At 39.7% G+C, this 14252-nt stretch overlaps 2 protein-coding genes across 4 annotated transcripts in view; one reads left to right on the top strand and one right to left on the bottom strand.

Annotated features, from left to right (window-relative positions):
* Positions 1-14252, top strand: part of SLA2 (Src like adaptor 2) — a 142369-nt gene that overhangs the window by 55156 nt on the left and 72961 nt on the right. The window lies entirely within an intron of this gene.
* The window catches only part of RALGAPB (Ral GTPase activating protein non-catalytic subunit beta), a 54659-nt gene that overhangs the window by 26107 nt on the left and 14300 nt on the right, over positions 1-14252 (bottom strand). For 2 of the 3 annotated variants that reach the window (XM_062642072.1, XM_062642071.1), the window contains exons 7-15: positions 13145-13323; positions 11334-11482; positions 11003-11219; positions 5471-5672; positions 3925-4092; positions 2731-2845; positions 2347-2494; positions 745-809; positions 429-561 (exon numbers count right to left, since the gene is read on the bottom strand). In XM_062642072.1, coding sequence (XP_062498056.1) covers positions 429-561; positions 745-809; positions 2347-2494; positions 2731-2845; positions 3925-4092; positions 5471-5672; positions 11003-11219; positions 11334-11482; positions 13145-13323 — 1376 coding nt within the window. Of the gene's footprint in view, positions 1-428; positions 562-744; positions 810-2346; positions 2495-2730; positions 2846-3924; positions 4093-5470; positions 5673-6850; positions 6887-11002; positions 11220-11333; positions 11483-13144; positions 13324-14252 lie in introns of all 3 variants that reach the window. The other variant, XM_062642070.1, reaches the window with a different exon arrangement.

Below are 14252 nucleotides of genomic sequence, written 5' to 3' on the forward strand. Positions count from 1 at the left end.
GTCCCTCAAATGCTCTTTTAAACATAGTTTAAGAAAAGGTGTTGCAAAAGTCAGGTAAGCATTTGGAATGCTACCAAAGTGATTGAAACATGTTATTTATACCTGGCGTACATTCGTCCCATTGCTGTTCATGAAAACTAAATGTCTTGAAAACAGAAGCTGAAGTAAAGCAGTTTGCAAACACCTTTTTCATAAGCTTTTACATTCTTATTTTTAAAATGTTAACCAAGTCCTTTAGTAGGATTAAAAGCCAATCACTTACAAGGGCACATATGAGGACAAACTGGCAATAAACAAAGGGTCTCTCCACCATGGGTTCATACCACCCATGTACATTAATGTATTAGCAAGAACTAGGTACAGGAAAAAAACCCAAACCACCACCCTGGCATGTAAGGACAAGGTGTTTTCAGAAGAACTCTTCTTACCATAATCCCTCAGAAGGGCCTGTGCTGGTCTCTCACTATCTGGTGTTGTGGGCTCCGTACTGCCTCCACTTGCAGTGCTAATGCCACTGTTAGTACGACTGTGGCTTTTGAAGAGGTTATTTTCACCACCATTCTGCAAATTGAAAGTCAGTTTTGAGCTATGAGCAGATGTTTCTGAGAAGATTTCCTATACCAGAGGATGTTCTCAGGTACAATGGAGAAAAAATGGTGATCAAAGCTCAAGATGCCGAGAGCATTACAACAGCAGATAAATCAACATATTCTTTTGGTTACTTCATAAACAGAAAATACTTACCGTTTCCATCTGACAGCCAATGGCTTCTAACAGTGCTGAATCTTGAACAATATTTAACATTGCACCTGAAGAATCAGATATAAGAAGATAACTAAAAACTGCAGTGGAGTATTAGCTTCTAAAATGTACAAAGAAGTGCTGCAGATCTAACATACAGGACTGCAATTCTGGTTCATAAAAACTCTGTGTAAGGGTTTTATAAAACATGGGATTTGCTTCAGGCTTAGCTATTTGAAGCACATGAGAGCTGAGACAGAATGCTTTCAGCTACTTTACAAATGCTTTGAACATAGGTTTTTCAAGTTCCTCAGTTCAGAAGGATTTTATTTTCACAGAAGGGTTGATATCATTCCTTGACCGATACTATTCCTTGTCTCCTATCAGGCTGCGCTCATTTAAAAACTCAGGGTACATTTAAGGATATCTACTGATACTGTGAATAAAACAACAGTATTTGTTAGAGAACCGAGTGCAGAAGTGAGCTGTGCTGTGCAAAGCCACCTCCACGGTTATACAGTGCTGGCCTCGGCTAAGTTCTTGCCTGGCACCAAGGGACCACCCCAGTTTGGCCATTAGGATCACTCTGAAACCATAAATACCCTCATCCCTTCACCAGCACTGGTACCAAAGCATTCTTTTAACTATTCCACTCTAGCCTTCTGCTAGTAAAAGAACTATTTCAGTCGCTGCAAGGAAACTTCCCAAAAGTCTTTGCAGACTGGATTTGTTTCCCTTCACTTCTTTGACCATGCCATTTTCTTGCCCTCCCCTATTAATCGGCAGGCTCTCCATGTCCCAGAACAAGGCAGACATCTCCCATTGCAGTGCAAATCTGGTTCCTTTTTAACCAGACAAAAAGAAAGTGGTATTGTAACTAAAGGACAAGAACAGCATTACATGGAAAAATACACTTCTAAAGAGAGACAAATAACAGAAGAATAAAAGGCAAGGATATTTTTACTTGTCTGAAAATATACATAGCTTGACAGAGTCTGCACTATTCAAGTTTTCAGCTTCTACTTACTTTCTGAGTATTCAGAATAATGATAATACACTCATTACCTCAGTGAAAAGTTTCTTGCCAAACCACAGTGCCTCTCCGGACTCTGTGCCAAAGTTGTTCTCTGAGGATTTACACAGTGCTAAACAAATGTCATCTCTATTTTGTCAGTGCTGGACCACTGGTCACCTGGTAGTACAGCTTGTTTCTAGACATAAGCAAGCCAAAACTTAAAACGTTCCCTATAACTCATTAGTCAAGAATATTTCTCAATATTAAAACTTTTCCTGTTTCTATTCCTAATTATAACTGACTTTTCCTGCTGGAATGTCCTTCACTTCCACCTCTGTTTTTCAAGGACTACTCCACATCTGTAAAGAAAGATTTAACAATCTCTTTTGTTAAATCTTAAAAAAGATTTAACAAAATTCTGAGGCTTTCCAAGATGTTTTCTTAGCTTGAGGGAGATTACACAGATGACAACCTGCCAGGAATTTCACTTGTCTTGCAAAGCAACACATTACTAACAACCCACATTATTCCAGGACAGATTAAGACAGACACTTCTCTAAAACAGTTAATAAATAAAGAGTTGTAATAACCTAGAATCATTTGAGTGTTGTTGGGATCTGTTTCCGTTTGCAAAGCTCCTATAAGTATATTCACAAGCCTCAGCTTCAAGGAAAGGAAGGTTACTGGCTTATCATACGTCGAGCTGTCATCATTGCTGAATTTCCCTTCCAGGACAACCTGAGGGTAAAAACACATTTATTTCAGTATCAATTAGAGATCACACCAGCACGGTGCTGGTTTCAAAAGTCAGTGTTGACAGCATACTTGTAATAGTATTACTGCTACAGACTTGCTGGAGAAAGTTTTAACTGCTAAAGAGAACACTAAATACAACCCACAGCTCATCCAAATCCCACCCCAAAACAACCAGGAAAACAAAAATGGAAATGCAACACAAAGTGGTAGTTTACTACCTCAGACTTTATGGTTCCAAAATGATGAGGGAGAGGCAACAGAGACAGCAAGATGTTAATGGAAGCTCTTCTTAGCTCTGTGGGGTTTACATAGATTTTAAACTTTGAGAGTTCTCTGCAAATCAAAGCATTGCACAGTTAATCAACTTTTCACAGGAATCTGCAGCCAAAACTAATTAAGTTAAAATCAAACACACAGCCACCTTGTGGTCTTAAATGATTTGCAGTAAATAATGGAGCTGTTTCTTTCTAGGCTCAGGGTTCTTATTTCTTTTTTAAGCAGCAGCAATAACACAATGAATCCATGAAGGAACCATCACTTGCTAAGGATTTTGTACCCCATATGAAAGCAGTGAGCTGATGAAAATACCATTTGTACACTGCATCTTCAAAGCAGGAAGTTTTAGTCATGACCCTCCACTGGCTTTTTGCAACTCAAATCCACCAGAAATCCTCAGAATATGCTCACATGCATTCTGCATAGAACACGAACTGCTTAGCAAATAGATTTTTTCAGTAGCCACCAGCAAATTCTTCTACTTATAAGACCTATCCAAAAGAAGCAGTGGCTCAGATTTAAACCCAGAAGATAAACAATATTTTATGCATAAGTTCAAAATGAAATGCAATACCAAGACAAAACATAAGCTGAAGAAGGCATGCACAGAGTAGTATTAAACTACTTAGCAAAACATCCAAAAATCTATACAGCTCTGCAAATGGTGTTATATCTTCTGGTTTAAAAACCTACTCCAATTTCACCAGCCAGTCTAAATCATCAATTTTTCTATTTAATGATGTGTAAGATTACCCTCTTAATGAATTCACTGCAGCAACAGCCACTAATGAATGTCCTGTGAAATTTTACTTAAAAATCAGTAGGTTTTCAATATATTTGAGCTAAAGCACTCCTTTTCCCTATTCTTACAGCTACTGCTTTCCAGAACGGACTATCTAGCTAACACAACTCATGTATTTCATTTAAAATAAGCACTACTGTTGCTTTAAAGAAAATTGCATTACACAAAAAAGCAAATTAGAGCTTATGAAGTGTGTTATTATCACCATCAAACACAAACACACTATGAGGCCCACATACAGAGCTCCTTCAATGAGAGCTACTGACAGAAACCCCCTGAAGATAAAGCACTTTCCCACATTTCTGATGATATTTATATGGAAATAGCAATTTACCTGTCAGGTAAAATAGTTTCAAGAGCCGAAATGAAATAAGGAACCACGACATCAATCCCTTTCAGGTCACAGCAGAACAAAGGAGGGGAGTTTAGAATAACACTTGCAAGAACGGGGTGGCAAACGAAATCTGCTATCTGCAAACCCTGAATTAAAAGCATGTAAAATCTGACAAAGAAAGATAAGATTAAATTATTTGCACATAAAAAGCATCAGCATCCCACATGAACAAGAATGTGCAGCCACTATTTGATCTTTTCTACATAGAATGGTTTGAAATCAGAGCTAGGAAATGTTTCTATGAGCATTCCCCCAAGATACTTCAGCAAAGGCAAACATATTAACCAGCTTAATAGAAAACCCTCACAAATCACACGTACTACATGTGAAAAGCCAGTGCAGCACAGTTTTACTGAAAGCTTTGACGTGTTGCAACACAGACTGGGAGCTGTGCAAATACAGCCCGGGCGATTACTAACAGCACTTTGACCACATGCTCTCCCACTGCTCCCTTCCCCACATAAAATCAAGGTCTCACTCCCATCCTTAATTCCCCAACACAAGAAAATACTAGGAAATCTTTGGTGGGGGGAACAGGACAGGACACACTGATCAACAGTTTGGAAAATGAGACCAACCATAACCATCATAACCAGTTCAGATGAAAAAACTGGGGGCAGGAACCTAGCTGGCCATCACCCTGGAGCAGTTAGTTTCTTTTACAGTTTCTTATCAGGGAATCCTTCTATCCCCTTTAATCTGTTGTTTTTTAAAGGCTTGCAAACACAGGAGTCTGACTGAATGGGTAAGAGAAACACAGACTATCTAGACACAAAACACTGCAACATGCAAGAAATAACACAGTTCAGTCTTCCAGGAAGTCTTGATGCCGCTTGGGACAGTGTGTACCTGGACAGTTGGAAAGTCATGATTTGAAGCCGAGTCTCTGCCTTTCTATTACACTTTTTAACAGAAATTTGGGAAAAAAAGTACACTATGATGGGCAAGACTGCCTTATTTTATGAGAAATAAGACTGAAAACAGAGGTAGTTCAGAGCCCAACTGTTTCAAATAGCAGAATATTAGTGCATTTCTATATTTGAAGAAAAAAAACCCACTACAACAAACAAATTCCATCCCAGCCTTGTGTTGACAAGGCAGGACTCTTCACGGTCTAATAAAGTGTACATCTTATGTCTGCACACTGATTTTATCCATCTGAACAGTATCCAGTGACAAATTACAGAAAAACAAGAATATAAAAAGCAGAAAAGTATCAAAAAGACAGCATTCCTTACAGCTGGGAGGCACTTTAGAGGACTTCCCTTCAACTGGAACTGGAAGAAAACCCAATGAAAACCAGCACCATGAGAACACAAAAATCACTACTTGGTCTAGCTAGGGATCCCCACCTACAGCATCTTAGGGGTAATCAGGTTTATGAATTGGCAACCCAGAATTCAGTCAGTAACTGAACACTATTCGCTGTGAATTAATTTGCACCATAAAGTTATACCAACAAAGCAACTGGAAGACAGGTTAGTACCGGGATAGGTAAGCTGGTAATATTTCCTCCCCAGTCTTCTTGCTACAAAATATCCTACACAGTGTCCCGCATGCCTCTGCCCTTCCTGCTTCATAGTTGTCTGGGAATTCACTTGCATCAAACATGGGGTTGGAAGCCATTGTGTCTGTGGACATTTGAGATCCTTTCCGGCGGAACTCCACGCTAGCTTGAGTTGCTATAGCTGGGAAGAGAAAAAACAGTGTTTCACTGTGTGTGTTAATGTATAGACAAGGCTCATGGGATCCTGGACACAAAGATCAAGTCAAATTTAGTAGTTATCATGAAGCTATTAGTTCACTGCATTTGAGTCAGTGCCTCTGTATAGAAAGTATTTGTGATCGTAATTAACTTTTTTCTTTGTAAGGATGACAACTGACCCTTGTATTCTAGAGCCTGTACCAACTTCCTGCTGGGAAGAGCATGATTCTCTCCAATATTAGCTTCCTACCCTCTCTGGAGGACAAGGATCTTCCCTCACCTAGTTCCCATCTCCAGAAAACTGAAGTACCACCTTGCCTTGCTGTTTTAACACATCAAAAAGCTTTTAGATGGTGACAGTGTAACTTCCAAGCAAGTGCTTAGTTTTCAGCTGGCCAAGTTACCTCTTATGCTGCTCTGAGCATCAAACTGCTTTGATCCAGTTTTGTTTCATAAATGTTTGTTACAAATAAATTACAGGGACCCATATCAATGGGTTTCAATGAACTGTTCTCTCCCCTGATTTGGTCCCTCTCCTCACATGAAACAGCCAAATGAATCTGAGGTTAGGCAGTCTCCAAATGGCACATTAACACTTCGACTTGTTAGTTTATGGATAGGGATTTTGTTTGTTTGCTTTTAAAGGAAACATCCTAATGACAGGTGCATACTCTTTATTTTTTTGCCTTTAAATTCCTTGTTTAACCTACTGTTACCTTACAGATTTTCATGACATAAGTAGCAAATAAGCACAAATCTTTATGTATCTTCCCATGAGCCGTTTTTTGTCCTGAATAAGCTATCCAGCAATATATTGTAGTTGGAAAAAAACACTACATGCACAATGCATACAAATCAAACACTAGGTCTGTAAAATAAGCTTTAAGTAAAAAAAACATGGTTAGTGCAAAGTCCTGAAACTCATGACATGATCACAGACTAAAGTACAGAAAAGATGGGACTGATTCAGGCAGATTAATTTGCTTTTGCCAACAATCCTCCCCATTCAAAAACACACACAAAAAAAATTACTTGTCTTTTTCCAAGTAAAAGTGCAAAAGCTACAAGAGACAATGGGAATGAATTTACAAATAAAATATGGGATAATGGAAAAAGAAAAGCATGACCGCAATTAAGGAAAAGCTACTGGTTCCTACTTACAAGATTTATAAGAAAGAAGAATTTGGATAAAAGATGCTGCAAGATAATAGAAATAAAATGGAAACAAATCAAAGGACAGCAGTAGTTATAAAATACTTTTAAGATGGTGAAATTGTAATATAAGTTAAGAAGCTTTTAGCTTTTCTAAAAAATAGATTAAAAGCTTTATGATACAGCAAGCTCGTTAAACACATAGGAAATTGGCATTCAGGTCCAAAATTATGGCTTTGAAAGTACCATGCAAAACAATGAACAAAAAGTTACAAAATACTAATAAGGTTCAGAGCTGTTCACACCAGTGTACATCAATTCCTCAAACAGATGCATTAACCCTTCCCAGCTCAAGTACACTTCCCTAAGTTGCATTGTACCTGGTGTACACACCAGGCTACCCTAAGGCTCTGGGACTTGGGGTACAATGTCTTGTAGGGGGAAGGTTACTTACCTGCAGGCTCCCCACAGCAATGCTCCTACTTCCAAACCATGAGTTCCTGAAGGTAATACAGCTCTGGCTTCCCTAAGTCAAGCTGCTATCAGCCAGTATACCTAAGCATGCCTCCCCTGTCCACCAGCTCAATCAACAACCTTCCAAAGCAGAAATAAAAGGCAGAGCACTCCCAGAAATACCAACACCTCAAAAATAATCTCCAGAGAAAGAGGAAAGACTCCAGTAGCCAGGGACCAGGAAAGAATGTCACCACCTCATGACAGTGGCAGCTGTGAACGTGCAGGGTCAGATCAAGACCTATGACCAAGCCCCTCAGCGATGTTCAAAGATGCCCCTAATCAGGGCTTCTTGTAGTTTTCTCCTAGAGCCCCAGAAACAGTCTTTAGGATGTTTAATATTAATGACAGTAGGGACAGAAAACATGAGGATAAAACTATACCCACTGCCAACAGCACCAGCAAGCAGCCTAGGCCAGGCTCCCTCAGCTGCTATAAACCACACAGCTGGCAGGCTCATGACCAACTACTTTTGGTACAAGGATTAAGAGTGAGGCCACCGAATTGGAAGACTCAGTTCCTGAAATGCAAAGCAGGGTCAAATATAGCCAGTCTGGTTACCCTTCCAGCCATCCAGATATTTTTCATCTCAGAAATACAAAAAGCTGTACACTTTTTCCACCAGTCATTTTTCTTAACTTCCTTCCTTGAGGTTAAAGAGTCCAAGAAGTAAGATATGTGAGGCTCCAACACAAGGAGAAAAGCAAGAGCAGATAGGTACTCATTCACATTCGCCTTGATTAGCTGCTCCTTACTTCCTAAAGCTCATCAAAAAGACTTGTGTCTTAAGATGGGAGAAGGATGATGTGCTGGTCCCTGTGAATCAGCAGGGTTTATTTCAAAGAATTGAACTAAATTCTGAACTAAAATGTGAGATTGCAGCTTGTCTGCAGCATTACTTGTTAAGCAATCACACGTAGTTCATGAATGCTTCTTTATAAATCATGGGTTCTCATTGAGAATGAGACATAACAGAAGAGGAATAAGAAACACACATTGGAAAAAGCAGCATTCCAGAAAGACATCCCAGGGCAGGGGATCTTCCTCTGCAGGACCAAGGAGCAATCTGTACCAAGATATTTCACCTCTTTATCAAAGTGGTCCTCAGTCCTCCAGCCAGACACAGAACAGAGAAATCATATCAGAGAGCTCTGAGAGAAGAAATTCTGAACTGCGTGGAATTGAAACAAACTGAACATTAGAAGGGTTTAAAGCTGTTGAGATCTTACACAGCTGCAGTCCTACGACAGAAAAATAGTGTGTGGGCCAGTAGAAGACAATACTACATAGCAAAGCTGATTTTAAGTGCAGGCACTTCCCAATCATAAAATATTTAAAGCAGCCATAAAAATAGTAGTGCTTCCTGAAGCTAATGCAAAGATTATCAACAGCAGTATCAAACATGGTAAGACTATTCAAGCTATTGGCAAGAAGTGTTACTGTACCAGGCTACAAAGGGTAGCAGATGGCCTGTGATATATACAGGTACAACCAACCTGCTGCCAAAAAGAAGCAGGTTTATTTTTGGCATCTTTCCTAAAGGTTAGGGACTGTGGCACCTAACTGTCCTTCTCTGCTGCCCTCTTTCTGCAAGCCACATCTACACTGGGTAACACAAGCAGAGGCTGGCAGATGGGCACAAATGCAGATCTGATTATTACTGATGGGCCCCACTTGTGTGACAGAGGGGGACCAGAGCACACGACCCTCCTCATTCAGCCTTATTCAGGTTTCATGAATTAAAATCAAAGAAACTTTTCAATTTGGACTTAAACCCAATTTAAAAGACACATACTTCAAGTCAACAGAAACTGCAGGAGCCCTTTACAAATGTTGCTTCATTTTCCTAGAGCAGAGACTGCGTAAAAGGATTTATCCAAAAGGATAAATCAGGGGGTCAGATTTTGGTGCCTCTGGAAACTCTGTAGAGAGTTTCAGCAATATGGGTTTATCTTCAGTTTGCTCTCCTGACAGCCTGCCATAGCATTCTGTCGCCAGCACTTTACACAGAGGGAAGAACACGTGTGGAATCCCAGAAGGGCAGAAAAGACTCAACTAAATTCCCTAAATTAATTCTATCTTCCAAATAGCTAGAAAAGCAGGACATAAGAGTTTTCTGGATCTCCAACAACATAACTCCCTCAGATCCGCTGCAGCTAACAAATGGCAGAACTTGTGACAGTCAAAGACTGGTCTCACCAGGCACAAATCTGAAGAGGATGGAGGAGGAAGATAATCAAGTCATTCCTAAATAGGTGTTTCTAGCTTTCAGGAAGCTAGTAAGTTCTTCTCTAGCAACACAACCATTTTCTGACCACTGTTAGGCATACATGACTAGAAGGCCCTGGAACCCCCTCAAGGAAGTCAATCATTTTGATTTAGAATAACTGTACTTCTGCTAGAATCACACCATCTCTGTTTACAGCTGACACTGTCACACAAGCAGCTTCTCAGCCGAGATCCTTTTCAGGTTAAACACTTCAATAAAATTGCTCAAGATACAGGCTATGTCAAAATTAAAATGATCCAGTCAAATCTGAAAAGCATTAATACAGAAACACACCAGGAGCACGTGCAACTGAACATAGCATCAAATGATGCCTTACTCCTTCCTAAGCGCAGCTATTGCTCTAGTAACATGTCACAGGCCTTTTACAGGGGGACTTGAAACTTCTACCACAGAAATCCACAACAGAACACTTTCAAAAACCACATGATCCATATCTAAAAATACCTTTAACAGACTCCAAATCCTAAATCCATCGCCTCCACACACGGATTTGTGACACAACAAACAAGGAAGATCATCAGTTTAACTATTGCTGTCACATCCCACTGTGAACCCAACTTGCTACAACAAACATCTTCCTCCTATTTCTCTAAGGCCAGCAAGCTCCCGACAGATACATCTCTTGGAAGTGCTTAGCAGACATTCAAAACACTACATGAAGAACAGGAAAAATGCAAGGAGTGAGAAAGTTTATTCTTTTCTGATTATCATCACCAAAAGGAAGAATGCGAAACCCTTCTTTGACTAGAGCACTACTTCTGCTATCATGTTTCAAAGCATCTAACCTCTAAAGCTGAGCAAAACATAGGAGATACAAATAAATGTAGCAGTCACAGACTGAAGACCACCAAGGTATCAAGTCATATATGGGAACACGGAGCACCCAGCACTGAAAAGCAGCAGCTTCACCTGCTTCTTTTAAGTATTTCTGTTGCCCTAACACTCCCCAACACCCAGAAACACCACTTCGTGCAGTATCTGGAGCAATGTTTGACAGTCTTTCAAATATTAAAGACTCACTATAAAAGTTGCTATTACTCAGAGATAGTCAAGCAGATTTCAAATTAGGCAGTGGGATCTTACCACATCATTTCCATCACTTCATAAGATTTCCCCACTAGCATGCTCAGGAATGCATTGTTAGAGCAAGAGTGTTTAATAGCAAAACGTGATTTTTTTTAAAGCCCCCAAACACCTGCTTCAGCTAATAGCAGGTGCTGGCTCAGCTGGGAGGGGTTAACCACAATACAGCACTTCAGATGATTTTGGTTTGGATTATGCATATGTTAATCTTGCAGGTAGGAAATGTCAGTAAAACAAGGAAAAAAAGTGTATGTCTATTTTTCAGTGTTATTTACCAGTCATGCTGCTGTCTCTGTTTATTCCATTATGAAGTTTACAGTGAACAAATGCTGCATCAAATAACCACGATCCAAAGAGGTTCAAGATGCTGTTAACCTTTGGCCTGCGAGGAGCTGGTAGTGGCCGTGGTTCAGAACTTGTCTGGTTTGGGCTAGACAGTGGAGAAGTAGAGGATGGCTGATGCTGCACTTTTGAAGTGTGTGCAGTAGTTACCTATTTGAACAGAGGAACACACAGATCAGCTCCTAGAAGAAAGTAAATCACTTCCTCTAATAGAAGAAACTATCAGAAGGGGCAGCTACTTAAATACAAAATAGGGAGTCTTACAGTGCTGGTTTTCATTGTTGCTTTATTCACAGTCACTGCCCGATGCCTTCGGTTGTGAGGTGGAGTGGTGTTGATAGCAGTGTTCTGGGGCATGCTCAGCCTATTCACTGGCGTGGGTGGTGCACTATCAGACCTGGGTCGTGAAATGCCTGTGGATCAAGAAATAAAGCAGGATTTAAGCAAGGATTCCATAGGCTTATATGCAACAGCCCAGTCAGTAAGCATCTGGGCCTTCTGTAAATAGACTAGCTTTCCTCCCTGTCCCCCAAACCAGCAGCAGTACAAAAAACATTTTTCCCCTTTTACTATTAGCAGAAATAAATGTACATGGAAAAGACAACCCTGCTTACATGTAAGCAAATGATTAAAACCCATCAAAGAACCCCACATCTTAAGAAGGTCAGAAGTGGGACACGGTAGGACCAACTCTAAAAGCAGACAAGAGGGGAAGGGGCAAGGTTTATTTGCCAAAGCCAACTTAAGAGCTCGCTCCTGCCAAAATCCAGGTGCCTCTCACCTTTGTTCTTTCCCAATGAAAGATCCCATGCGCTAAGACTTCTGACCCTTTAAAGCCATCCTAGCTCACTAAACTAAGCTGAAACCCATCCATCACATAGTTTCCTGCTGATTTTGTGAGGTGAACTGCTTGCTGAACAGTCTAACACTAAGTCAGTACAAGACATGGGGTAAGAAAGCAGAGCAAGCTGTCATTTTTCTGTCAGGACATTAGATCAGTCTTTACCCAGCCTCAGGCAAACACTCATGGTGTATAAAGCTACTCTTCCCAGTCAGAATCAGAAGCAGAATCTTAAGTGACAAATACCACTTCTTCCCATTGTAATGAATACCATCACCCTCACACCCCATTTGAAAAATGACATGTGGAATTGCAGTGTGCTTGAAGATTTGACACAGATTTTTTTGACAATGTTACTTAAGGCAGCCAAGTACTTTTCGTAGCACATTATAGAACAACTAACTCCTGCTAAACCAGTAGTGTTGCACAGCCAGTTTTCTCTCTGAACACAGTTTACATGTCTGCACAAGTCTTTGCAGTCTCACATCAGCTCACACTTATGGCAGATGGCTACATTTGTTTGCATACATTTGAAGAAGCAGAAGACAGCTCTTCAGAGTTTACAATAGCACATTTTTCTCTGAACAACTTTAATAAGCCTGAAGCATACCAAGAGCAATGCTTTAGATTTCAGATGCTGTATCGTGTCACTTAAAACTTATCAGCCAGCGCTTAGGTCTACTTCACCTTTCAGTCAAATTTGAGCTACTCACTTAACCAGCAGACACAAAGAAACACAGCTTTTCTTCCCAGCATTACTAGTCACCCACTAACCACAAACTAAGTGAAACTGGCACTTGTAGTATAAAGATCTGAAGATGACAGTCAAAATTCAGTACCTTATAAAAACAGGCACTGCACTCCGCTGCTGCTACAAAGTGGTCAGTACTCACAAGAAGCTAAAAGCCTAACACTTGCATTGGTGATTAGACAAGGAGAATGAAGCTTTTCTTGGGGAAGAGATGGCTGCTTTATTTTAGACTTCAGATTTATTTATTTGTTTTGCATTTGAAACTAAGGCCATCCACAACTTCATGCATTCAAATGTTATTACTGCATACACAGATGCCCATTTGAAAGTGACCTGAGGTCCGGTCCCTTCCCTACCAATTCCATGATACACTTGCAAATAATAAATTGTTATGGCTGTATTTATAGAGAAGACGTTTAGAAGAGATAACATCATGATTAAGTTACTATTCCTAGCTATACACAGGTAGGACAAAAGCATTACCTAGGAATGCATCCACTAAACAGCTGATCCCACGCATGGCACGAAAGAATATTTGAGGCAGATGTTTAAGGCAGGGGTACTGATTCAGTTCTTGAGTCATCCCACTCACATTCAGAAACTGCTCCTGAAATTTGGGGGTAGAGCTAATAATGGCTGGGTTACTCAAATCCACAGGATTACTGCACACAAAAAGAGCAAAATACGTTTTAGTCAGTTTAAAATCAGCTGTTAGGATTTCAAAAACACTTAAAGACCCAACAGTTTAAGGCATTTAAACACCACCACCACAAACCAGCATCAAATATCAATATACTTTTAGCTGTGACTCCATCACAGGAAGTCAATTTTCACTTCCTAGGTTAGCAGTACTTTATTGTCTTAACTTCAAACATTACCCAAATACACGTAAGAATGTTATTAAGATCCAATGAACCAGAGCATACACTTAGAATAGTACAGTCTTAGAACAGTATAATCCCACTGTTGCAGTAATATTATTTATTTACAGTTTTTTGAACCCAGTTTAAGAGGCTCTTGCACTGTTAAAATTCTTCTCAAATTATTACTAGCAATGACTTTGCTATTACCAGTGACAAGAAAGGGAATGGGATGGAAAGTTTGAGCAATTTTTCCCGACTGATGCAAATCCTGTAACAGCAATTCCAGACTTTAAGAGTACAGCACTTGTGATATTACTATCACAAATGAAGAAAAATAATAAATTGGATAAGAATTAGATTTGAAAGTCTAATGTTTCTCCAGCTTTAATTAGTAGAAGTTCTATGTACATAGCTCAATATTCCAGCCATTCAGAAAATGAATGCAATGCCATTCCCAAGAATTATAAAACCAAGCATGCCACTTGGTTCTGTTGTGTATTTAAGGAAGAGTAACATGCATGTTAAAATTAACTGCATAGCTTTCTTCATAAACTAGAGATACACCCTTTGTAAAAAAAAAAATCTTTTGTAGGTTATATTTAACATTCTAGAGAATAAATGGGAGCAGTTTATATCTCTAGGAGCTATTGTTCTGCTTTTCCTGTTTGCTGTCTCAGAGAAACAAAATTGTATTGAAGTCTTGTTTTTCAGATCCTTCAAAATACCAA

Source organism: Pezoporus occidentalis, unplaced genomic scaffold (assembly GCF_034315485.1).
Source record: "Pezoporus occidentalis ecotype Australia unplaced genomic scaffold, CSIRO_AGI_Poc_V1 ctg70, whole genome shotgun sequence".
Lineage (NCBI taxonomy): Eukaryota > Metazoa > Chordata > Aves > Psittaciformes > Psittacidae > Pezoporus > Pezoporus occidentalis.